Source organism: Mesoplodon mirus, assembly GCF_964341445.2.
Source record: "Mesoplodon mirus genome assembly, chromosome: 2".
Lineage (NCBI taxonomy): Eukaryota > Metazoa > Chordata > Mammalia > Artiodactyla > Ziphiidae > Mesoplodon > Mesoplodon mirus.
This window is the reverse complement of record NC_138977.1, coordinates 39,267,778-39,295,278: the sequence shown is the minus strand read 5'-3', so window position 1 is coordinate 39,295,278 and position 27,501 is coordinate 39,267,778. Positions and strand designations below refer to the sequence as shown.

Here is a 27,501-nt window from a genome sequence, read left to right as displayed (position 1 = left end):
CCGACAATGTACATATGCTACTTTTACGTTAGAAAAAGATTACAGGGACTTCCCTGGCAGTCCCATGAGTAAGACTGTGCGCTTCCAATGCAGGGGGTGCAGGTTCAATCTCTGGTTGGGGAACTAAGATCCCACATGCCACGTGGTGTGGTCAAAAAAAAAAAAAAAAGAAAAAATATAATGTTGTATGTCAATTGTACCTCAATAAAGAAAAAAAATCTTTTAAAAAAAGAATGCAGTAAATATTATTTTAAAAAGACAGAAGAAATATATGGGCAACTTTTAATTTCCTGCTCCTTATCAATTAGTCCTGGGGACAAGCAAGGTGGCATTACTCTTCCCAGTCTTCTATTTCTAATAATGAGCAAGGGGTGGCAGCTCACTGCCCAACGTTACGAGGCCTTTGGACATCATTGGTTAAGAACTATGTTGGCTCCACAGTGACATGGGGATATGCCTGGTTTACAGTGTAGCCAAAGGGTTGTCTCCACTTTGGTGCTCTGTTGGGGTTTGCTTGCTTTCTCAGAACTAGAATTGTTATATTGTTATACAGATTATTGCTTAAAAGAAGACATGGAAGTCTGAGGCTGCAGTTACAGGCCTTCCTTTACTACTCAATCCTATGCTTTATTTTGGAAAGAACTTATTAAGATAATAATAACCTTCTTTCTTTTGTTTTGTAGGGGCTAAATATAGGTGATCTTGAGGTCTATTTTTTAAATGCAGATATTAAAAAGTAAAAATAACATGGGAAGAACTAAAGGTTACATCCATATATTAGTTTGAAATATGAAATTTAGGACCAGTGCCCATCTAGTGCTATTATAAAGCAGTATTATAATAACCTATTACCCATGACATACTTTTTTTTGTTTCTTTAGTCTTCATTATATATATATATATATATATATATATATATTATATATATTATATATATATTTACATATATTTTAATCATGTGTACATGGAAATCTTTATTTTTATGATGGTGTCTCACATTGTGAATTTTTTACTATGCTGCTGAGCACCATTCATAATTTCTAATGGTGGCACCTAACCCTGGGTCTGGCAAGCACTCAACTGTCAGCTCACTCACTGATGTATGATACATTACAAATGTTTATTGAATACCTACAGTGTGCTGTATTGGTGCTATTTTAGTGAATAAGCCAAAGTCCCAGTTATTATGGAATCTGCTTTCTAGCAGAGGGAGACAGATCATTTTTAATCCACGAGAAGGGTACTCTTATTAGCCCCACTTGAGAAACAGAACCACAGGGAGAACAGGTAACTGGCAGGTGTTAAAAGAGAGATTCAAACCCAGGCAAGCTGCCACCTGGACTTGCATTCTTAGCCACTGCTCTACTGGTGGCAACGAAGAGCTCTGGCAGTTCAGAGGACAGCTCAAAAGAGCTCAAATAGTTGTTGTATTTGTTTACTTGTTGATGCTGCAACAAATTACCACAAATTTAGTGGCTTAAAACCACACAAATTTATGATCTTGCAATTCTGGAGGTCAGAAGTCCAAACTCAGTCTCACTGGGCTAAAGTCAATGTGTCAGCAGGGTTGGTTCCCTCTAGGGGCTCAGAGGGGAGAATCTATGTCCTTGTCTTTTTCAGCTTCTAAAGGCCACCTGCATTTCTTGGCTTGCAAACCCTTTCTTGCCTCACTCTAACCTCTTGCTTCTGTCATCACAGCTGCTACTACTGACTTTGACCTTCTTTCCTCCCTCTTGTAAAGATCCTTGTGATTACACTGCACCCACCCAGATAAACCAGGATAATCTCCCTTCCTCAAGGTCCTTCTCAATTACATGTGCAAAGCCCCTTTCCATATAAGGAAATATATTTGCTGGCTCTGGCATTAGGACACGGACACCTTTGGAAGATTGTATTCAGCCTACCACTGTTATGAACACTGTAAGGGCTAAAACTTGTGATTTGAGACAAAAAAGCAGAGTTGGGGTGGAAAAGGGAGCCCTTTCTAGTAAACTGCATTGGTAGAGTACCTTTTCTGTGCAGTTCAGTACTACACTACAGCTTCATATTAAGTTTGCTTGGGCTGCCATAACAAAACACCACAGAGAGTCGTTAAAAAACACATTCATATTCTCACAGTTCTGTAGGCCAGAAGTCTGAGATCAAGGTGTTGGAAGGGTTGGTTTCTTCTGAAGCCTCTCTCCTTGGCTTGTAGATGGCAATATTCTCCCTGTGCATTCACACAGTCATCTCTCTGTGTACAAGTGTCTCTTTGTGTGTCCAAATTTCCTCTTATAAAGACATGTAATGGTTTAGGGCCTACCCTAATGACCTCATTTTAACTTAATAACCTCTTTAAAGACCTTATCACCAAATATGGTTACATTCTGAGTTACTGGGGGCTAGGACTTCACTATATGAATTTTAGGGCAATACAATTCAGCCTGTCACAGGCTTTAACATATACCAACTCTGTTTAATGCTCACAACAGCTCAGGCTTGACAGATGAGGTGGTGGCTGTGAGGGAGGTTCATCACTGGTCTGAGGTCTCCCGCTGGCAAGTATTACAGGGAGAATTCACACACAGGCCTGTTTGCCCCGAAGGCCAGGTCCATATCATCCTACCAGCTGCTAGCTGTGATGGCAGAAGACGTGTTGACAGTGAAGAGACCAGCCCAAGGGTGAGAGTGTATCTTGATTTGGGGAAAATGATAGGGCCTAACTGTGGAGGCCTTTACAATCTGCAAGAGGTATAAAGCAATTCAGCAAAGTTCAGGAAGCAGGAGAGGCAGCGCTTGTGACGCAATTTTCAGACAGCAAGCCAAATTTCCTAGAGCTTCCACCCTACCTCCACCCTCACCATAAACTTATATTAGGTAAGTGTTCAGCTTACAAAGTTCTTTCACATGCTTGCTCTTTACAACCTCACGGTGACTCTACAGCAGAAAACTAGGGCAAGGGCTCTCTCTATTGATCAAATTTCCCGACAAGACTGGTAGTTTCACTTATCTTAAGTTATAATTCCCATCAAGGCTACGCAGGAGATAGACAACCCTGATACCAGACCAATGACGGATGTACTTCTTTCCAACCCTGAACTGCTTAAAGTTTATCATTTTAGAAGCAAATAATCGATTTCATTTTTTCCCCCTTAATTGCCCCTTACCCATTTATATTACTTTCTCAGCCTTTCTACCTGGGGGGAGAAATGTAAAGGAACTAAAATAATTCAATTAAGTTTAAGCAGCTTTTTGAGAGCAAGAGAATTTTTTTTTTCACACAACACACAAACTTTTATTCCAGATCAATTGTAGAACTAACTGTAACAGGCAAAATGATAAAACTTCTAGAAGGTAAAATAAGAAAATTGGGGGTAGTCAAATATTTCTTATAAATAAAAAGCAATAAGTGAAAGGATAAATATTAATAAATTGGTCTTCCATAAAATGAAGAACTTCTATTTTTTTTTACATCTTTATTGGAGTATAATTGCTTAACAATAGTGTGTTAGTTTCTGCTTTATAACAAAATGAATCAGTTATAAATATACATATGTTCCCATATCCCCTCCCGCTTGCGTCTCCCTTCCACCCTCCCTATCCCACCCCTCCAGGCGGTCACAAATCACCGAGCTGATCTCCCTGTGCTCTGCGGCTGCTTCCCACTATCTATCTACCTTACGTTTGGTAGTGTATATATGTCCATGCCTCTCTCTCGCTTTGTCACAGCTTACCCTTCCCCCTCCCCATATCCTCAAGTCCATTCTCTAGTAGGTCTGTGTCTTTATTCCTGTCTTAACCCTATGTTCTTAATGACATTTTTTTCCTTAAATTCCATATATATGTGTCAGCAGACAGTATTTGTCTTTCTCTTTCTGACTTACTTCACTCTGTATGACAGACTCTAGGTCTATCCACCTCATTACAAATAGCTCAATTTCATTTCTTTTTATGGCTGAGTAATATTCCATTGTATATATGTGCCACATCTTCTTTATCCATTCATCCGATGATGGACACTTAGCTTGTTTCCATCTCCGGGCTACTGTAAATAGGGCTGCTATGTACATTTTGGTACATGACTCTTTTTGAATTATGGTTTTCTCAGGGTATATGCCCAGTAGTGGGATTGCTGGGTCATATGGTGGTTCTATTTGTAGTTTTTTAAGGAACCTCCATACTGTTCTCCATAGTGGCTCTACCAATTCACATTCCTACCAGCAGTGCAAGAGTGTTCCCTTTTCTCCACACCCTCTCCAGCATTTATTGTTTGTAGATTTTTTGATGATGGCCATTCTGACTGGTGTGAGATGATATCTCATTGTAGTTCTGATTTGCATTTCTCTAATGATTAAAGATGTTGAGCATCCTTTCATGAGTTTGTTGGCAGTCTGTATATCTTCTGTGGAGAAATGTCTATTTAGGTCTTCTGCCCATTTTTGGATTGGGTTGTTTTTTTGTTATTGAGCTGCATGAGCTGCTTATCAATTTTGGAGATTAATCCTTTGTCAGTTGCTTCATTTGCAAATATTTTCTCCCATTCTAAGGGTTGTCTTTTGGCCTTGTTTATGGGTTTTTTGCTGTGCAAAAGCTTTGAAGTTTCATTAGGTCCCATGTGTTTATTTTTGTCTTTATTTCCATTTCTCTAGGAGGTGGGTCCAAAAGGATCTTGCTGTGATTTATACCATAGAGTGTTCTGCTTATGTTTTCCTCTAAGAGTTTGATAGTGTCTGGCCTTACATTTAGGTCTTTAATCCATTTTGAGCTTATTTTTGTGTGTGGTGTTAGGGAATGATCTAATCTCATACTTTTACATGTCCCTGTCCAGTTTTCCCAGCACCACTTATTGAAGACACTGTATATTTTCCATTGTATATCCTTGCCTCCTTTGTCATAGATTAGTTGACCGTAGGTGTTGTGGGTTTATCTCTAGGCTTTCTATCTTATTCCATTGATCTGTTTCTTTTTTTTTTTTGTATCTTTATTGGAGTATAATTGCTTTACAGTGTTGTGTTGCTTTCTGCTGTTTAAGGGAAAAACAGGTTCCTTTTGGCTCTGCTCCTCGGCCACTTATCCTGGGCAACTTTCTTCCAGAGCTTACACCTGCAAAAAAGGCATTTAGAGATCAACACTTTCCTGCTATGAGAAGTGGTATATTTTTAAGAGGCATAACCCTTTTCTAAGCCCAAGTTTTTTTTCCTGGTTCTCACTTCATTCATTGTTGAAGAATTGTGTATATTTTGCGAAGTAAATCTTTTCGGGGGGGTGGGGTTGGATGATATTTGTAAGAAAACAGACATCAACAAAGATTTAAATTTTATCTATCCTGGTAGTGTCAGGATTAGATAAAATAGTAACCAACTGTATTTCCCTAAAAATAGGGTACAAAGTTTCTATTTCTTCTCTTCAACCCAGTGCTGCTATAGCAGAGTACAATTACAGCTGCTACTACTGTCTGAAGTCTAAACACTCACACTCAGTGGTTTAGTGTTTGCCGGATAAGCAGTTACATTTTCCTATGCTCATTTATCCGTGCCTGGCATGTGTAAGTGCTCTGTGTCAGCTGCATCACATCATCCTCACTATCATCATTAAACAATTTTGCGTTTACTGCTGCCCATAACCCAGCTCCATTGTGGGCAGCAGTAAACGCACTACACCCCACTGTTCATGACAGCCACTTAAATCAAGTAAAACATATTTTAGGTTGAGAGTGGTTGTGAAGAGAAAAAAAACCCAATAATATAGGTAGTGTAGGTAGTATCTGTAAATGAATTTTTAAATGTATTTTATTTATTTTTAAAAATTTATTTATTTTTGGCTGCACTGGGTCTTCACTGCTACGCGTGGGCTTTCTCTAGTTGCGGTGAGCGGGAGCTACTCTTCGTGACGGTGCACAGGCTTCTCATTGCAGTGGCTTCTCTTGTTGCAGAGCATGGGCTCTAGGCGCGTGGGCTTCAGTAGTTGTGCCTCTCGGGCTCTAGAGCGCAGGCTCAGCGGTCATGGCCCACGGGCTTAGTTGCTCCGCAGCATGTGGGTTCTTCCCGGACCAGGGCTGGAACCCGTGTCCCCTGCATTGGCAGGCAGATTCTTAACCACTGCACCACCAGGGAAGCCCTTGTAAATGAAATTTTAGAAACAACGGCTAAGAAAAGCCTCTTTGAAAAGGTGACACTTAGGAAAAGACCTGCAGTGAAGGACTAAGACATAATTCAAGGAGAGCACTGTAGGCAAAGGAAATTGTACATGTAAAGGCCCTCGGTCGAGTCTGTCCAGCCTGTGAGGTGCAGTGCGGAGGCCAGCAGGGCTGCAGAGAGGTGTGAGTGGAGGAGCCACAGACAAGGCCAGATCATGGTGGGCCTAGCAGGTGACAAGACTTTTAGTTTGTACTGAGTGACCTGGGAAGATCCTGGAGGGTTCTGAGAAGAAGAATGACATGACCTTATAGAGGTTTTAAGAAAATCATTGTGGCTGCTGTGTTGAGAATATTCTGAAGGGGGTAAGGAAAGAAAGAGTTACTACACCTAACCAATATACCACTGTCCTATCAATTACAAACACCTGAGATAAAAAATAAATAGAAATTAAAATCATCATTAGCGACTGCCTGCCCATTCTGGTCACTATGGTTGTATACAGAGACCTCTCAAATAAATGTCAGGGTTGGTAACAAACAGCAGTATGTACAGGTACAACAGGTAAAAAATTTTATTTACTGATTTAAACTCTCCTAAAATATAAAAAACAGAATGGTTTCCTGAATTACACCTTTTGGCAGTAAGTAAAGGTCAATGCAAAGAACAATAAGCCTCAACTTCCTGTAGCAGCCTTTATTTTGCCCTAAAAAGAGAGTCCATTTTCCTACAGAGACAGTCATTTAGATGAGACACACATCAAGTTTTTTTCTAAAGTGCCAAAACTCATATAATTCCTGTAACTGCAGATGAGAATTATAACTTAATTACTCCAAGTGATCGCAAATCCTGAAGAGTTCCTGGTTTCTGTGACGGGGAAGAATTTGACTAGTACATAGTTGAACTAAAATCCAGGCAAAAATGCTCTACAATTTCATCTACTGGTTTGTAATTCATTAACATATTATAAGACTGTTATTCAAATCTAGTTATGTGGTAATAAGACCTGAGAGTATTTTGTAAAAGTTTGTTTTAAAAATCCCCAGATAAACTTAATTTGCTAATTTTCTACTCTATTATCTATATTTTTCTTTGTTTTATCCGTCTCCTTTTCTTTCCACAAATTCCCAAGGACAATTCCTAAAAAAATTATTAGTCCTATTGTTCGGTTGGAGGTGAATTTATCCCAACAATCCTCAGGTCTGTGGATGTCCAGAGTGTAAATCTATAAGAAAAGAATACATGCCATGTTAGAACTCAGTATGGACTTCTAGGCATCACAAATAAACACATCAATATGAAGAAGATAACAGCACTTTGTTATAGAATTTTAAGCAATGGGAAGCCTTTAATGTACCCCAGATTGTTTTCCAATGTAGAAAAAATCTACCATCTCTCTCAATGGATATCATCTAAGCTAAAAACTTGCACTTGACGGGTGCAGGAACACTCTGAGAGGCAACACATGCTATTTTTAATTCTATTTAGAAAGTTCTTCCTTAAACTGATTGACCTAAAATCTGCTCTCTACAACTCCTACCCTCCAGTTTAGCTTTATTCTTTGGAGCAATGTTTCTCAACAGAGGAACAAGTTACATTTGGGCAGGGCAACTCTCTACTGTGCAGGGCTGTCTACTGCATCAAGAGATATTTAATGTACCTGGCCCTCACTCACTAAATGCCTGTAGTGGTCCCTTCCCAGTCTATTTATGATACCCCAAAATACCCCCATACATGTTAAAATCTCCCTCCCATCCCCACATAGAGAAGGGCACCTAAAATCCTAGATCTGCAGGTAGCGACCAAACATACTCTCTTTTCTCCACAGTTGTCCTGAAAATATACTGAGAAAGTCTCATGTCCCTATTTTACGCTACCCTGGACTTAAGCATCCGAAGGCCTCAACTATTCTTTATTATGTGACCTGCAGACTTAAAATCATCATGATTTCCTTTCTCCAAATACTAGAAGACTATGCCCATCTTAAAGTACTGTGTCAAGGACTAGGCAGAGGACCACAAAGGCAATTCAGAATATAAAGTGGGTTCCAAATATTTCCTATATTTGTGATTATCCCCATAATTTTTGCCTTCCTCTGCTAATATCCAGGTGCTTAAATATTGCTAAACATCCATTATCCTAACCAGACAATCAACTGATGATAACAACTCCCATGGAGCTGAGTAATGACCAAAAGGAGATGCTGAGAAATTCTGAAGAGGAAAATGGTGAAATGTGGAGAATCACTAATTCATACCTTTTAGCTTTCCTGGTGAGGAAAACAATGAAGGTGATATAGTATGTGGTTTACTTTATGGACATCAGATTTTAGTTTCCTTCATACCATGTTATGCAAGTCCTGCTTACACATGCACCAATCTGTATAAAATAGATCATCTAAATACAGGCTTACTAACATCTTTTCCATTCTGTTCAAAGAAAATAACAGTAATCCTGATGCAAATATACAGTCCATTTACAAGCAACCTATTTAATTAAATTCTACTTAGTTCATTCATTTTACAGAAGTCAGTGATGTAGACCTGCCATATAAACAAGTGGGGCTGAGGTGCTGGGTGAACATCCTGGCAGTTTCCTACTGTGTAGGCAGAACTCTGACATCTTCGCATTTTGTGTCTTATCTTGCCTTGGTCCCTGTGCCAGTGTGACTCAAACATATGAATGATTAGTTTGCTAACCATCAATAGATGCCCACAATTAAACAATACAGTTGTGTTGATCAGTTTGCTTTCAGAGTAATTCAACTCAACCCACAAACTTAAGACATTGCTCAAATTTTTCTAGACACACATCAGAAAAAATTCTAGGAAAATTAGAAGGAAAAAAAAATCTAGGTTTAGGTTTACATTATTTCTCTAAAATAATACAGCTAGCTTTCTTATATGACATAATGGGGCAGGGAAGGGGCAGTTCAAGGCAGTACAAGCCAAGTAGTTGTTTAAGGAAGTAACTTGCTTGGTAAACACACAGGGCATTTTGTTTAAATAATTTTTATAATTTACACCAAAGAAAAAAGAGGGAAAAATAAGGAAAAGATCAAACCTGGTGAGCCAGATGGGCTCCTACAGCAGCCAGAGCAGTGTAGTAGGGCACAGTTTGACCAATGTTCACTCCCACCAGGCTCAGTGCCCCCAGCATCGCCACAGTGAAGCCACTGAGCCACTGCTTGGTATCTTCGCGGAACAGCAGTGCCGTGGACTTAAGCCCGATCAGAGCATCATCTCTCTTGTCCTAACATTAGAAAGTAGTAAGAAATTGCCTGGATTTTACTGAGATTTAATTCACATATCATAAAGTTCACCATTTTGAAGTATGTAATTCAGTGGTTTTAGTATATTCGCAAGGTTGTGCAACCATCACTACCATCTAATTCCAGGAGAAACTGTCTTTTAAAGAACATGACAGTAACTTAGAAACAGTTGATCAAAAATGAATGTGCAGGCCAAATCAAAGTTAAATGTTACTGCTAAAATTATCTTCCAGACCTATTTCTACATATAATCGTACTTTTATGACCCTATACTGACTTTCAACTATACTTTTACTAATAAATTAGAAGTCAAACTCAACTCTAATTCTTCACATAGCTCTTCTTTACTTCAGAGTTTTCAAATCTCAATAATTTCCTACACATTTTAGTTTCAATCTTGCTAAAATCACACATGTGGAAAAATGCTCACTTGCCACCTAACCACATCCATTCAGATTTCACTTCTGGCTCAGTTTATTCCTTGCCTCTCCCATCAAATCCTTCCTGTTTAAGTACAGCTAGGTCTTGATGATACACTCACATCTGGCTGACTGGTCTCCTCCAGCAACTTTATTTGTAAGCATTTCCATATAGTGTTGTAATCACAGTCATGTCACAGTCATGACATCAGAGGCTGCATGCAAAGTGGGTAAAGAGGGAATGTACTTCAACATAATAAAGGCCATATATGACAAACCCAAAGCAAACATACTCAATGGTGAAAAACTGAAAGCATTTCCTCTAAGATCAGGAACAAGATGAGGATGCCCACTCTTGCCACTTTCATTCAACATAGTACTGGAATTCCCAGCTAGAACAATTAGGCAAGAAAAAAAAATAAAAGACACCCAAATTGGAAAGGAAGAAGAAAAACAATCACTACTTGCAGGTGACATGGTTTTATATATAGAAAACCCTAAAGTTGCCACCAAAACCCTATTAGAAATTATAAACACATACAGTAAAGCTGTAGGGTACAAGATCAATATACAAAAATCTGTTGTGTTTCTATATACTAACAGTGAGCTCAAAGAGAGAGAAATTAAGAAAATAATCTCATTTACAATTGCAACAACAACAGCAAAATACCTAGGAATAAATTTAACCATGGAGGGGAAAGACCTGTACTCTGAAAACTATGAGACATTGTTAAAAGAAATGAAGAAGACACACAGAAATGGAAAGATATTCCATGCTCGTGGACTTGAAGAATTAAAATTATTAAAATATCCATACTGCCTAAAGCAATCTACAGATTCAATACAATCCCTATCAAAATACCAACAACATTTTTCACAGGAATAGAACAAAAAAATCCTAAAATTTGTATGGAACCACAAAAGACCCTGAAAAGCCAAAGCAATCTTGAGAAAAAACAACAAAGCTGGGGCTTCCCTGGTGGCGCAGTGGTTGAGAGTCCGCCTGCCGATGCAGGGGACACGGGTTCATGCCCCGGTCCGGGAAGGTCCCACATGCCGCAGAGTGGCTGGGCCCCGTAAGCCATGGCCACTGAGCCTGCGCGTCTCCGGAGCCTGTGCTCCGCAACGGGAGAGGCCACAACAGTGAGAGGCCCGCGTACCACAAAAACAAAAAAACAAAAAACAATAAAGCTGGAGGTATCATACTTCCTGATTTCAAATTATACTACAAAGCTATCATTATCAAAACAGCATGGTATTGGCAGAAAAACAGACACACACAGATCATTGGAAACAGAATTGAGAGCCCAGAAATAAGCCCACCCATATATGAACAATTAATTTACAGCAAAGGAGTAAAGAACATAAAATGGAAAAAGGACAGTCTCTTCAACAAATGGCATTGGGAAAACTGGACAGCCACATGCAAAAAGTGAAACTAGACCATTATCTTATACCATACATAAAAATTAACTCAAAATGGATTAAAGACTTGAATGTAAGACTTGAAACCACAAAATTCCCAAAAGAAAACAAAGGCAGTACACTCCCTGACATCAGTCTTAGCAATATCTTTCTGGATATGTCTCCGCAGGTAAGGGAAACAAAAGCAGAAATAAATAAATGAACCTACATCAAACTAAAAAGCTTCTGCACAGCAAAGGAAACCATCAACAAAATGAAAAGATAACCTACCACATGGGAGAAGACATTGGCAAATCATATATCTGGTAAGGTGTTAATATCCAAAATATATAAAGAACTCAACAACAAAAAAACAAATAACCCAATTAAAAAATGGACAGAGGATATGAATAGACATTGCCCTGAAGAAATTTTCTAAGGAAGACATACAGATGGCCAATAGGCATGTGAAAAGATGTTCAGCATCACTAATTAATAGGGAAATGCGAACCAAAATCACAATGAGATATCACCTCATGCTTGTTAGAATGGCTATCTAAAAGACAGGAAATAACTAGTGTTGACAAGGATGTGGAGAAAGGGGAGCCCTTGTGCACTGTTGGTGGGAATATAAATATGGAAAAACAGTAAGGAGATTCCTCAAAAAGTTAAGAATAGAACTACCATATGATCCAGCTATTCCACTTCTGGATATTTACCTGAAGAAAACAAAGACACTAATTCAAAAAGATATATATGTACCCCAATGTTCATCACAGTGTTATTTACAAACCAAGATATGGAAACAGTGTGAGTGCCCATCAACAGATGGATGGATAAACATGTGGTATATACATACAGTCGAATACTACTCAGCCATAAGAAGATAAAATCTTACCAACTGCAACAACGTAGATGGATCTTGAGGGTATTGTGCTAAGTAAAGTAAGTCGGACAGAAAAAGACAAATACCACGATGATTTCACTCATGTGTGGAATATTAAAAGAAAGAGAGAAATAAACGAACAACCAAAATAAAACTAAACACATAGATACACAGAATAGATTAGTGGTAACCAGAGGGGAAAGAGGAAGGGGGAGGGCAAAATGGGTAAAGGGGGTCAATGGTATGGTGATGGATGGAAACTAAACTTTTGATGCTGAGTATGGTGTAGTGTATACAGAAATCGAAATATAATGTTGTACACGTGACACATATGTTACCTCAATTTTTTAAAAAAGCCTAAAGAAAAAAACCTTTCCCTTTAATTTAGTTCTTATTTTAACGTTCTTAGAAAATGATAACAGTTAAGCCAAAGTTACGAAAAAGAATATTTCTTTACCTGATGAGCATAGATAGTATCGTATATTAGAGTCCACATAATTCCAGAAAAATAAAGAGGAAGGCAAACAGATGGATCACAGGAGCCCTTGACAGCAGACCATCCAAGTAATGCTCCCCAATTAAAAGTCAACCCTATAATTAGTGAAACAGAAAGAGGAGAAAAGTCTAAATGTATTTTAGAATTCCAAAGGGAAGGAGAGAGGCATCAGCATGTATTAAATGCTTCTATGTATTAGGCTCTGTGTATGCTGTTTTCTCATATATGTTCCTTCCTTAAATTTTCTCAAGTCTCTCATGTGGTAGTTATTAGCTACATTTTACAAAAAAGGAAAACAGAACCAGGAAGGTTAATTAACAATTAAAATAACATAGCTAACAGAAAGAATAATATTCCCCTGATAAATAGGAGGTTTCATGAGAACAACATTAATCCTACCTAGTATGACGACTGGCACCAATGATAAATAGTATTAGATGCTAGGGTTTGAACTTAGACCTATCTGAGTCAAACTCCTGTGTTTTTTCCATTATTGCTCTATTTCCCCTTTAAGTTACAGAAACAAGAGTTAGACAGGAACACTTGTTCTTCAAGCCCACCCTCTCTGAGGACTGTAAACAAACTCCACATGGTGACAACTCCTAAATATCTATGTGTAAGCCTAATCACTTCCCTCAGCTTCAGACTAGATACTGAATTGCCTGCTAGACATCTCCACCTGCAAGTCCCTCAGGTACACTGACATGCATGCTCTGTGGGACCACAGAGAAGAGGTGCTTCATCAACTGAGGAGGAGGGATTCTAAGTGGAAACAGGCAATGTGGAGGAGAAAAAGGGTTTCTGAGAAGATGCCTGGGACCCACTGACTTTGAGGTACCTGAGGGACTTGCTCCTTCAAGAGGGTGAATGTGTTTCAGTCATGTTTATTTTCCTAGTACTTGGTGTGATTCCTGGCACAAAGTAAAAGTCAGGGTTTCAATAAATATTTAAAGTAAAAATACTAGTTTTCTTAATACTCTAGACTATTCCAGGAATAGAACAGAAAAGTCTAGGAGTAGATATTTTTGCAATAGGTTTTGACTTACCTACCTATCTTCCTCTATCTGCCAACAAATATTTATTGAATACCTGTGATGTGCCAAGCGCCATGTTAGATGCTGCACCATCCATATATAAAGAATGCTTTATCTTCTAGGTGTTTACAATTTATTAATGGGAAGAGAGGGTAGGTTCTCAATATCTTCCTGTTGAATTAGTGCTGTTGAAATGAGTAAGTGTCACATTAGAGTGCTATGGGAGCCCAGGAGAGACTGGCTAACTTTCTTCTGGTAAGTCTAAGGAAGGCTTCCCAGAAAGGGAGCTAAGCTATCACACACTTCAACTCTTGTTCTCCTGCCTCAGAGTGCTTTCTGTTCCAATCCCCAAAATCTTCAGGGCATCTAGATCAACTACCTAAAGAGAGCGGTAAAGTCAAGGTGGCTAATTTTCTTTCTTCATGACATACCTAGATTTTTAAGAGCATTTCAGAAAATAATAATGATGATAATCTTAGCAGATGTCCAAGATTTTTTAGCCAATAAAAATGGCTAATTGCCCTCCATTAAAACATGAAAATCTATTCTTGGTTTGGAAAATTTCATGACTGACTTAACATTTTATCTCTGCCACATTACACACACACACATACCACATACACACCACACACACGCATTGATATTATATACAAAAGTATAGCTTGAGGGTATTGAAGGAAACACTTATAGTTATTTCAGCTCACCCAAGGCTAATTGAGGCCAGTATGTAATTCTCTTCATTAGCGGGTAGGTGATGACAAGAAGTAGGGATGCTGCTCCAAGAGCTATACTGAAATCAAGAAAAAACATGAAAAAGATTAATATCACCATCTCTTAAAAATCGGTAAATAAGACAACAATAGCAACACTGATGAGGAAATGATTTATCTAAATTGTATTTTTTTTTTTTTTTGCGGTACGCGGGCCTCTCACTGTTGTGGCCTCTCCCGTTGCGGAGCACAGGCTCCGGACGCGCAGGCTCAGCGGCCATGGCTCACGGGCCCAGCTGCTCCGCGGCATGTGGGATCTTCCCGGACCGGGGCACGATCCCGTGCCCCCTGCATCAGCAGGCGGACTCTCAACCACTGCGCCACCAGGGAGGCCCTAAATTGTATTTTTTGTTATGTAAAATTCTCTTCCTAGACCTTGATTCCTGGACTTTAATTAACATAAAGGGTGATTAGAAAATATCTTAAGTGTTACAAACAATGAAACAAAATAAGAATAGCTAACACATATATTGCTTTCATGTATTAGGACTGTTTTAACTGCTCTACCTATGTTAACTCATTACAACCTTCACCACAACCTTACGAGGCAGGTAGTTTTATTCTACTTGTTTTTTTGCAGATGAAAAAACTAAAGTCAAAGAGAGAAAGTAATTTGCCAATTGTTACACAGCTAGTCAGTAGCAGGGCCAGGAAGCAAACCTAAGGCATCTGGCCCCAATATCCAACATAATACTCTCCATGTGCTACTGCCTACATTTTGCTTTCAAACATTAAGATAGCTAGTAAACTGAGATGTCCTAACAGAGAATTAGAGTCAAGATATCCCTCCCTATATGCACAAGGGGTTACTTCTCTAGAAGAGGATAAGGTCACAAAGTACCTATGAAAGGATGACAGTCAGATAAGATGTTTTTAGGAAGCTCACAGCTCACTTAACACTACCCCTCCAGGAATAACCTTTCAAAGTGTTTTCACTTGACTGAAGCTATCAGAACAAGATACACAATTAAGTCTAGTCTCTATAAAATGTGCTTATTTGCTGAACTCCTCTTTTTTGTCTTATTGAAGCACTATGTAAGCAGCCATCTGGTGCACAAAAGTCTAATTTTGTCTCTGTTTAAGAAGTATGAGTTCTTTTTTCTTCTGTCATTGATTAGTAATACGACTGTGGGAAAGACCCAGTTCCTCTTTTTGCAAAGTGAGCATAATCACTTCTGCCTCTAACGCTTCAGAGACACTACCAGGATAAATAAAATTATACAAATGGGTATATACACACACTCCCACGCATGCACCTAGAAAACCTAGGAAAAGTGTCTTGAGTCCTTTAGGGAACACATAGCGCAAGTACTGGAAGTGATGCAGAATAAACGAAACGCTGATCTCTTCATTCCTTTGGCTGAAAGCATTCTTGACTTCACAGTGTGTGGTGACTTACGTTGCTAACTTTACAGATGCTTGATTAGGTAATAAACAACTTTGTAACACAGATATTTCTATTTTATTTTATATGTACTTCTATGTCAAGGGAAAGATTTTTTACATGATGATGAAAAACACATATACTGTACCTGTAGTAATTCAGACACAGAAGAACACCCAGTGCCAAGGTCAGCTGTCCCCCAAGAAAAACAAAGGACTGAAAAGTTGAAATGTCTCCAGCAGCTATTGGGCGACTTGCTGTTCTTGTAACCTTAACAACATAAAAACAGATACCTTAGCGTCGGGGAATAGCTTAATCATTTACTTCAACATTTACTCAGGAGACTGGCCCATGGTACGTACTAAGGCAGAAATATGAATAAAAGGTGAACATTGGAAGTACTACCATGAACCAAAACTTCTATTTAAAATAGCTTTGAAAAGAACTAAAAATTCCCACCATTCATTCCTCTTTCTTTCCATCTCCCATCCCCATCTCCAAACAAACAAAACAAAGCAACTTCGTAATCTAACTATTTACCTGCCCAGCTTAGGAAGTATATGTTCAATTTCCATGGAGCAAAGAGGGACGAAAATAATACGAATTCTCAGGAAAGAGGAAAGTGCAGAGCATGTTAGATAAGGCTGATATCATGTAAATGCTTTGAGTATGGGAAGCACTGCAATCAGATATCAGACATGAAGAAAGAAGACAGATTATCTGAGTTTGAAAGTGGGAGTGCTTTTGCCAGTCTATGTAGGAATGGGGCTGTAATCTTATATTAACTGCACCCATATATAAAGGGCAAACTCACTGTAAGAATATGAACAGGTAGAGCAATTATGTGAACAAATAATATATATTGTCCTTTTCCTTCCAAGAGATCATGAAATGTGATTATTCTAAATTCAACCACAAATAAAGAGCATAACCAAAATTTTCAGCATTGCTGGAAGTTAAGAACTCAGGATCTGGGATTAGAGAGCCTAGCATTTGAATTCAATTCCATCAATTATTGGCTGTGTGAATTCTGGCAAGTTACTTGACCTCCCTCAGGCTTAGGTTATTTACCTATTTAAGGAAAAACAGAATGAGAGGGAGAGGTAATAATAGCACCTACCTCACAGAGTGAATGCAATGCCTGATGCAATAAATGTTAACTATAATTAATATAACATATTTTTGTATGATTTATAGCAAGGGTTTAGCAAACTATGGCCTGTGAGCCAAATCCAGCTTTCTGTCTGTTTTTGTATGGAACCATGAACTAACAATGGTTTTTACTTTTTTTGGTGGTTGAAAATAAACAAAGAAAGAATAATGTATTATGCCACATGAAAATATGAAATTGAAATTTCAGTGTCCACAAATAAAATTTTATTGAAACAGAGACACACCCATTTTTTTACATATCGTATGTGGCTGCTTTCACACTGTAACAGAGCGCAGTAGTTGCAACAAAGACTGTGTGGCCCACAGAGCCTAAAATATTTACTATCTGGTCCTTTACAGAAGGAATTTGCTGACCCAATTCACAGCATGCTTCACTGTGCAATAAAACAGTTTGTCAGAAACTTATCATGCTTAGTGCCAGAACTGGATATCTCATCCTTGATTTGGTCCCTGTAGTTTCAAGTGGGAATAATATTTATGTTCTTATATTTGATTTAGGATATTATGATTATTCCTGCCAGTATTTGAATGTTAATCATCTAAGAGCTATATATGCATCACATCACTGAATCCTTGTAACAACTCTCTTTTAGCCACTCACAAGTTCTTGCCATTTCTAAGTTTTAGGAAACTGAAGCAGAGAGGCTCAGTAACTTTCCAAGGTCACAGATACTAAGGTAGCACAGTCAGTCCAGTCCCACCAACCATAGTACTAACCACAAAATTACACTGCCCCTTCAGTACAATGGTAATTGCCTGGCTAAACTCGAGAGGTGAAAAACAAGCACTCCACCAAAAGAATAAAAATGAGGCAATATGATGATCAAAAAACATATTCTATGTGGTTTCTAGGAAACTAGAATGCTCACAGCTTACAACACCAAATCATTAACTCCTGTGCATTGATATTATTTCAATGTTTATTGGACCTAATGTTTATCGCATGACTAGCAGATTACATACATCATCAACAAAACACATTTAACCCAAATAATCTAATAGCAATTCACTTACCATTTAATGTATTAGCAATTTACTTAGTCATCTAACATATTAAGCAAAACCCTCAGCCATAAACATACTGTCTTTAAGAAAATGTAAGGTAAGCATTACAATTTGACCAAGCTTTTTAACCCGTTCTGTAAAAGAGATGCTCATAACATTTAAAAATTCATGTTAGCAAAACCATAGCTATAAAATACTCATTTAAGCGCTTTGTTGTGTGTCAACATAGACTCTGGATTCCTCTAATCAGAGAAAAATGGCACGGGGGAGATGTAAGATAGCTAATCAGTTCCCTTTTATCTAGTGAGAATAAAAATCACTTAAGACAAAACTAAAATGGCTCTATTTAGTTAATTTAAAAAGTAGAGGGCTTCCCTGGTGGCGCAGTGGTTGAGAGTCCGCCTGCCGATGCAGGGGACATGGGTTCGTGCCCCGGTCCGGGAGGATCCCACATGCCGCGGAGCAGCTGGGCCCGTGAGCCATGGCCGCTGAGCCTGCGCGTCTGGAGCCTGTGCTCTGCAGCGGGAGAGGCCACAACAGTGAGAGGCCCGCGTACCGCAAAAAAAAAACAAAAAAAAAAAGTAGAAAATGTTGGTTTGATTATGTTATTTTTTAATTAAACTTCTTTTGAGATAATTGTAGATTCACATGCAATTTTTTTTTAAAAAATCTCTGTATTATAAGAAATATAGAGATCCTATGTATCCTTTATCTAGTTTTCTCCAAGGGTAACATCTTGCAAAACTTTACAGTACAGTATCACAACCAGGATTTTGACATTAGGCTGATCTAAATGTGTTCAATAATTATTTTGAAGTGATATTGGCCAGAAGCCTCATTCATATGGTTATGCAGATGACAAACTGACCAGGATGTGCAAACCCCCAAAACAAGAAAGTACGCATCTCCTGGCATAGATCAAAGCATCCCAATGGTCAGCGAGACATAAAGATGCCTTTACTATGCATCACCTGCCACTTTGCGACTATCCTATCCTCCAGCCACACACAAACCACATAGTTGCAGTTGTCAAGCATAATATACTTTATCTCACAGCCATGCCTCTGTGTCTGCTGTTCCCTCTGCCTAGAGTGACCTTCACCCTCCTGTCCAGGCTTTTTTTGCCATCTTAGTCTGTCATAGTTCCAAAGTCACCTTACCCCACCTCACCCCATCAAAACTTCTCTCTAACCCCCTGCATTATGCTAAGGTAAGGTAGGTGGTCTGCAGTAAGTGCCCTTGTGAACACTATCTCTTGATAGCTACTAAACTGAAGTCAGCAATCTTGTCTTTCATCCACACAATCCTAGAACCTGTCACTGTGTCTCATAGACAGTAGGTATTCAATAAATGTTTCTGAATTTAAAAATTATTAATGTGACACTGTTCTATAAGCTAAAAATCATTATAGGTGTGCCTTGCTCAAGGAAAACTAAGATTTATATGAAAGGCAAACCAGGGAAGATTATTCACTTTATGTGAGTGTCACATGATTATTTACTTCACATAATTCACCCTGGATTTCTTATAAATTGAAAGTTTACTTGATTATTTACTCAAGCATTTAATGATTTTATACTTGTTATAGTATGGCTGCTGGAATAAAAGGCAAACAAGACGGACCATTCCCTTGAGAAAAAAACGGTCTATTGAAGAACAAAGAAATAATTACACGCATGCATTAGAACATGCATAGAAAATAATCTAGAGAAATATAATGTATCAAACTTTAAATGAAGTTTTTTCTGGGGGCTTGGGGGAGGTGATAAGGAAGACTTGCATTTCCTATCCTTTCTATTTTTGTACTGTCTGAAATTTTCAGAATAAACATGTATTATTTTTCTAAGGAGAAAAAAATAAAATTATGTTTTTAAAAGAAATAATTATAGCAAATGCTAATAGGGCTGCCTTGATTCATTTAAATTAAGATCTGATTTACATATGAATAGTTATGGCTCGAACATATATCTCAAAGGAAGGGATGACAGTTCTTTTAGACACCCAAAGGTTCAGGATGGAATTTTCACCTTCACTCCCAACATCCTTTCTCTGGCCTTCCAAATTCTAATTCATTTTGTAAAAATGATGTACACACCTTGCCCCCATGGCCGCTCCTCTGTTGAGAAAGGAAGCACACTGCACTTTGCAACACCAGCTATTCAACTGATACTGGCACTTCTTATGCTGGATTTCAGTGAGGACACTAAATGATCCTGTTGCTTTATGTGGCATTCAAAAGTGATGCCACCATCTTACTCTGCAGAATTGAGAGGAGCCTCTCTGTTCCTTTCTGGGACGAATCTACCTTTTTATCGTAGTCCTGGTCCCACATGTCATTAATAGTACAGCCTGCTCCACGCATCAGAACAGCTCCAGTGCCAAAGAGGGATAACATGTACCAATCTGGAAAACAACCTGGTTCAGCTGCCAGACCAATGCTCCAAGTACATGGCAGATACAGTAGCCAGGTTCCTAAGCAAAATAAAAAGACAAAAAGGTACAAATTAAGTTAGCTGTTTTCATTTGTTTGAAATCCTGTATTCAAAAGAAGTAAGGAACACAAAGTCATGACAAAACTGGGAAAATAAGCTTGCAACTCATATAACAGAGGACTATTCTCCCTAATATATAGGGTTCCCAGAAACTGAAGACAGATCAAAAGCCCGATCGAAAAATGGACAAAAAACCTAATAGAAAATACAAATGGCTCTTATACCAATGAAGATACTCAACTTTGATAAATACACATGAAAATTCCATTGAGATAACTTTTTCTACCTAGCAGACTGGCACAACCCAAAGGCTGACAACATACTCTGGGGAGCTGGATAGTCATATATGTCTAATGAGGTTGCAAATGTTCCAGTTCCTATGGAGGGCAAGCTGAAGAGTTTTCCTATACATGTGTGTGTATATGTGTATATATGCAAATTCATACACATATAAAACAAATACATACATTTGAATGTATGTTCATAAACTATGTCAGGAAGGAAACATTAGAAACTGATACTGAGAGTTGCCTTTGGGGAAGAAAACTGGTTGGTTGGGAAAAAGGGGTGGAAGACTTAGTTTTCACTCTATACCCGTACACCTTTTAAAATTTTGTATCATCTGCATGTATTACCTGCTCAAAAAACTTTAATAAAACTTTCTTTATTGTTGTTAATACGATATAATAAAATGGTTTGGGGGGAAAGAAGGATTAACCTACTGTTTTTTTAATATTTTGCTACTACATGCACAAATGGGATTAGTTCTTGGTACTCAGCCCATAAACTAGATGAAATGAAGCTAACACCAAATAAATTGTACGGATAGGAGCCTTCACACATGACCTGTAGTAGATATCCTATTTTCAAAAGAAATTCTTTCAACAGATGTTTGGATATTGTACCTATTAGATAAATTCTGAGCTTTTCTTTCCTATTAGTAATATAAGAGTGTATATTAGCAATATAAGAGTGCCACTCCACAAATGTGTCCCTTTCGCATGAGGATTAATTTAGGCCAGTTATTATTATTTTTTTTTGCAGTACGCGGGCCTCTCACTGCCGTGGCCTCTCCCGTTGCGGAGCACAGGCTCCAGACGCGCAGGCTCAGCGGCCATGGCTCACGGGCCCAGCCGCTCCACGGCATGTGGGATCCTCCCGGACCGGGGCACGAACCCGTGTCCCCTGCATCGGCAGGCGGACTCTCAACCACTGCGCCACCAGGGAAGCCCCGATTATTTTTAAGAAACAGAAGATTCAAGAACATTTTCAAGAATGTTACCAGAGTAGAGCTATCATCAGATATCTGCCAAAAATATAGGCTAGGTGTGGTGGGGAAACTTGATAGGGCCTAGAGACCAGAGACGACTGTTTACCAAACATTTACTTTTCTATCTCCAGTGAATTACCTTCCTCCCCTTTTAAGTCCCAAACCACTACCCCCAATATCCTGCTGTGTCTTTAGCTGAAGATATTTAAGGTGAGGGTATTTTGGCCATTTTGGTGAGTTACTCAGTCTTCCTGGGTCTCTCTCACCCACACATGCTATTAAATTTTTGTTTCATTTTCTCCTATTAATCTGTCTCATGTCAACTTAATTCTTAGACTTAACTTAGAAGGGTAGAGGATAATTTCTTCCTCCTCAAAAGGTGGAATAAATAGGACATGTGGCTAAAGAAAAATCAGATCCTGTACAAAAATGGTCAAATGACAAAGTCCTTATGATCATGTTTAAGCTTCATTAAATTTAAGCTTTATTCATTTGCAAATATTTATAAAGCACATACTTTGTACCAGAGCTGTTCCAGGAACTGGGAATACAATGGTGACTAAGTGAGGGCTGATTTCTGCCTTCACACAGCTTATAAAGCAAAAGGAAGAAACACAGTTAAATAAATAACACTGACATAGATCAATTCAACAACAGGGAAAGTACAGGATGCTATAAAGGCATAAAACAGTGCCACCCAAGTTAACGGGGGATGGAGTAGGAAAAATTCAGGAAGGCTTTTCCAAAAGGGGCTTAAATACACAGAAAAGGCAAGGCAAGGAGAGGCTAAAAATCAGAAATGACCAGTCTAGACCTGAATTCAGGTTGTCCTGGACAGACTCATATTCAGTGTGTCCCGTCTAAAACAATAACAACAATGCCATTTTCTAAATGTTTGTGAAATGTGAAGCAGTGTTCTAAATGCTTTATATATACAAACTCATTTAATCCTCAAAGACACCCTTATAAAGTAGGCACTATTATTATTCCTATTTTACAGATGAGGAAACAGATGCACGAAGAGGTTCAAACAATGGGTTTAACCACTTCCTTTTCCCTGGACCTATCAGTATAGCTCAGAGGGACACAGGAGTAGCTAGCTGATCCTGCCCTGATAGAAAAAAAAGAACCCTACTTCACAGGCATTTTCCTGGTACAAGTAGAAATGAAGGTTCCATTTAAAAAAGGATTATAAAGAGAAAGATGTGTAACCACCTATAGCATTTTGTGTCAGTGTCAAAATGTCCTTGGCTATAAGTCTGCATTTTAGGTACCATATTCACTGATAGGAATCTGCAGGGCACCCCTACAGATGAGGAGGGTTCCTGCAGTGAAGGTTCAATGTCTGCTCCTAGTAAGTGACACTAGATACTAAAGTATATTAAACTTGAAGCCTCAGTGCTCCTCATCTTCAAAAGAGGGGAAAGAACATCATCTACCTCTTAGAGTTGTTATAAGACAATATTAATAATGGTAATAATGAAAACAATAACAAAGTCATAGTGCTTACTCCGTGCCAGGTGCTGTCCTACAATTCTCACAACAAACCTATGAGATAGGCACAACTTCTATTATACCCATTTAACAAACACAGAAACTGAAGCATAGAGACAGTAATTTGCCCAAGGCCACACAGGCAAAAAAATGGCAGAGCTGGAATTCAAACCCAAGCAGTTTGGCTCCAGGCTATCACTCTGGATACCTAAAGCTCTAAATACCCATGAGTTCTTATTGTTCTTTTGGATACCTAAAGCTCTAAATACACATGAGTTCTTATTGTTCTTTTGCCCTCCTGATTCTCAGCAACATTTTTTGGTTTCCCCTATGACACTTTCATTCTGTTCTCTCCCATGAAGAAAGATGCAGAGGTGGGAGGATACAGTAGGTTTCAGAAAGATATATTTATTATAGAAAAAGTAAAAACTCTCTGGGAGATTATAAAGTAAGCATTCTGAGAGGTGATGGGCAGACCAAAGAGCTTGTGTAAACTGAGTCTAAGATTCATTCACTAATTACACATTGTCTTCAAGAAAATATAAATGCAGTTTCAGCCATAAACGTGGTAAAACCAGTTATACCACCAATTTAGTGGAAAGAGTGCTACCTGCTGAAACCTCCTGAAATAATGTAGTTTGTGACATGGTTGTAGGAAGTTGTAATCCTTTCTGAAAAACAACGAAACCCACATTTTTTTTTTTTTTTTTTTTTTTTTTGCGGTACGCGGGCCTCTCACTGTTGTGGCCTCTCCCGTTACAGAGCACAGGCTCCGGACGCGCAGGCTCAGCGGCCATGGCTCACGGGCCCAGCCGCTCCGCGGCATGTGGGATCTTCCGGGATCGGGGCACGAACCCGCATCAGCAGGCGGACTCTCAACTACTGCGCCACCAGGGAAGCCCCGAAACCCACTTTTTAACAAGATCAAAATTCAACAAAATAAAACAATAAACATAAAATTACCCCACAAAAGAAGAATTTAAGTAAAGAAGTATCAAACCTGGAATTCTACTACTGTCAATTTATTGTTCCTGGCATACAGTAAGGGCTCAAAAAATGTTTGCTGAATGAATTCTAATAGTACTATTCATAAGTTGTCTGAAAAATCCTACAGTCACTTTATTTAGAACCAAAGCAAGCAGGCTTGTATCTTCTTAACATACATAATACTATTAACCCAATCTTCTCCAACTCACACAATACTGTCTTTTTAAACTAGACTGGGACTTCTTTGAAAGTACAAGTTTCCATAGCTCTTTCTAGCCCTAAGGCTACGCAGTGCTGTAGGACTTGATTCATTTAATACTACTGCTAGGCTGTTCTAGACACTAGATATAAAAGTCTCATGTAAGTGGAGCTTATACTGTACTGGAGAAGTGTATCAACCAATAAATGCATAAGGCTAGTGGCGAATGCTATGAAGAAAAATGGGGGGTAAAGAGAGACTGAGGAGAAAGGTGAATTTAAATAGGAAGTTGAGCAAAATCTTCCCTTAGGAGGCGACTGTGAGCTGATAAGTAGTCCATAAGTGCTGTACCTGCAGCATCCAAATGAATTAAATCTTTGTGTGATGGATGGTGCAGGGCAAAGAGCTAAAAAAACTCAGCATCATCTGGTCTAGCTCTGCCAAAGAGCCTTAATTTCCTCAGCGTCTTTATCGTCTCAATTATTTGCTCTGGGATTATGGGAAGGATGAAACATAATGAACGTAGAAGTGCTTCCACACTGTAAATCTGCTCAAATGCAGAGATACGGGTACGGAATTTCTGCTCGATTCACTACTTAAACACGGACTGTGGAAGGAGGGAATTTTTTTGCCCGGCTCACGTGCTCAGGATTCAGAGAGGCTTGACAGCCGGCCAGTTACTTCGGAGATAGCCCTGTTCGGATGTCTTGACGTATTCGGCGCCTGGCGGCCGAGCCCCGGCTTTCGGGCTTCACTTCCACTGCGCCCGCAGCCCCCGGACCGCCGCGTCCGTCCACACTCACCTATGGGCTTGTCCAACCGCATGAGGCGCAGGTAGGGCTGCAGAGGGCGGGGCGCCGAGTTCACGATCGCCGCCGCAGGCAGGCTCGGCCGCCGCCCGAGCGGCCCCCGCCCGGCTGAGGGCCGCCAGTCTCCCGCGTGGAGCCCACGGGCCGCGTGCGGCAAGATGAGGGAGCGGCCACGCGAGCCCGACAGCCACACTTGCGTCCCTGCCCGCAGGCTCCGCACTAGTCCCGCTCCTGCCGCGCCCAGCATGGCGCTCCGGAGAGCACGGACACGCAGGGGCCTGACGTCATTCCCGAGCGTCCGTTCACAGGCAGGCATGCGCAGTGACGTCAGCAGGATGACCGGGTGGTCGGAGCTTTTCGAGTAACGTGAAACCGGAAGGATCGCGGGAGTCCTTCAGGTAAAGGAGTTCCTATTATCAAAATACGTAGCAGTTGTAACAGGAAAAAACAAACAAACAAACACCGAGAAAAACTTACTGAACCCAAAATACTGATTTGCGGTGTTTCCTTTTTAAAGCTAAAAGGGCACCAAGCGGCCAAATTCGAGAATGTACATTAAAATCGTACTCAGAGTTAACAGACATGCATTACACAAGTGAAAACCTTAAACTTGATTATCAATTCAAAGCAGTTCGTATAATCCAGAGGCAGCGAGTGTGTGGGATGCTATGAGCCTGCAGCTAGAATATCTGCTCGAAGGGGTTAATCATAGCCAACTTCTGGATAGCGCTCTGTTCCAGGCACTTTACATGTATTATCCCATTTAATCACTTACTGACTGACTATGGGCAAGTCTCTTATTTGAATTTTAGTATTCTAGGGAATTGGGTTAGTCTTTCAGCACCTTGCTTTAAAACCTCAACAGTGATTCTGTGATATCTTGTCTCCAGTGGTGGTGGCAACGGGGTGGTCCTTAATAAATTTACAAAAGTAGCTCACAGCCTGTTCAGTTGTAGACAGAGGGATCAAGGCCCTGGGAAATTTCGTTTTATATTTGTAAAGGAAAACACACACTTCCTCCTATCTGCGTTTGCTCTCAGTATTCTACTACAACACTACTTGGCTTGTCACACCAGACGTGTGGATTTTCCACACATCAAGCAACTCTGCGACCCCTGAGTGTCCTATAACTTTACTCAGTTCTGTCACTATCTATCTGGAGTTTGCATCAGAGCCCACAGGTTGCAGGCTCAGTTCTGTAAGCTCGCTGACCCCCACTTCAGAAGCCCATCACAGGTCCACGTTATCGGGGCTTCCCTGGTGGCGCAGTGGTTAGGAATCCTCCTGCCAATGCAGGGGACACAGGTTCGAGCCCTGGTCCGGGAAGATCCCGTGTGCTGTGGAGCAACTAAGCCCGTGCGCCACGACTACTGAGCCTGTGCTCTAGAGCCCGCGAGCCACAACTACTGAGCCTGCATGCTGCAACTACTGAAGCCCATGCGCCTAGAGCCTGTGCTCCACAACAAGAGAAGCCACCATAATGAGAAGCCCACGTACCGCAACGAAGAATAGCCCCTGCTCACCACAACTAGAGAAAGCCCGCGCTCAGCAGAGAAGACCCAATGCGGCCAAAAATAAATAAGTAAAAAAAAAAAAAAAAAAAGTCCAGGTTGTTACCTGGGCTTCTGACCTACCATTGTTGGGAAGGAAAAAAGTTTTCCTCTACCTTTCTAGGTTCTTCCAGCTGGTCTCAGAATTAATTGACATGAGACAGATTAACAGGAGAAAGTCAAATTTAATTACATATATATGGGGAATCCTAACAGCAGAGCCTCCAAAGACAGTCCGGTAAAATGAGGTATATATGGTCTCCTGGACTAAGGAGCAGGGGTAGGGGCTTGGGACTTCAAAGGAAAAGAAAGAAATGAAAGAATGAAAAGAGCAAATGTTTGGTAAACAAATGTTTGCTGGACCATACAGAAATAATAGGACTCAAAATTTTAACGAACAGATTTTGCTAGGTTCCTCCCTATCTACCACACCTAGCTCACATTATACTGTAGATATCTATGGTGATAGCTTCCTTCCTGGAGCAGATCCTCTTTCTAAAGTCTTTTAGGTAGTTGGAGAGGGGAGAAGGTAAAAGCTCTTCCTGAGGCATTTGTTTCTTAAAAACAACCAGCCTAAAAAAATCTCCATGTCAAAGAGACACATTTTGGGGTGACAAATTTTTGCTTCCCTACACTGGCTATAGATCAGAGGTTCCCAAGACCCCTTCCTTGGGCTTGAATGATTTGCCAGTGTGACTCACAGAACTTAGGAAATTATCAGTTTTTTATAAAAGGACATAACTCA

General features: G+C 39.7%; 1 protein-coding gene and 1 long non-coding RNA gene across 2 annotated transcripts in view; one reads left to right on the top strand and one right to left on the bottom strand.

Moving 5' to 3' along the window:
- Window positions 1–6,663: 6,663 nt before the first annotated feature.
- On the bottom strand, window positions 6,664–25,525 carry COQ2 (coenzyme Q2, polyprenyltransferase). Its single transcript, XM_082645063.1, has 7 exons — window positions 25,201–25,525; window positions 20,261–20,427; window positions 15,926–16,047; window positions 14,328–14,413; window positions 12,551–12,684; window positions 9,177–9,365; window positions 6,664–7,338 (listed from the first exon to the last, which is right to left on the bottom strand). Exons 1-7 carry the CDS (start codon window positions 25,520–25,522, stop codon window positions 7,174–7,176), a joined length of 1,185 nt encoding a protein of 394 aa, XP_082501189.1. The 5' UTR covers window positions 25,523–25,525; the 3' UTR covers window positions 6,664–7,173.
- Window positions 25,526–27,501, top strand: part of LOC309817111 — a 31,557-nt gene continuing 29,581 nt past the window's right edge. The window contains exon 1 of the long non-coding RNA XR_014296091.1: window positions 25,526–25,604. This is a non-coding gene — a long non-coding RNA (uncharacterized lncRNA). The remainder of the gene's footprint in view (window positions 25,605–27,501) is intronic.

Excerpts from the sequence above, each read along its gene's own strand:
- COQ2 (XM_082645063.1), bottom strand. The coding sequence starts at position 25,522 with ATGCCTGCCTGTGAACGGACGCTCGGGAATGACGTCAGGCCCCTGCGT. Across the intron at positions 20,428-25,200 it reads GCGGTTGGACAAGCCCATAG|GAACCTGGCTACTGTATCTG; the intron begins GTGAGTGTGGAC and ends TATTTTGCTTAG. Across the intron at positions 9,366-12,550 it reads ATACTATCTATGCTCATCAG|GACAAGAGAGATGATGCTCT; the intron begins GTAAAGAAATAT and ends TTCTAATGTTAG.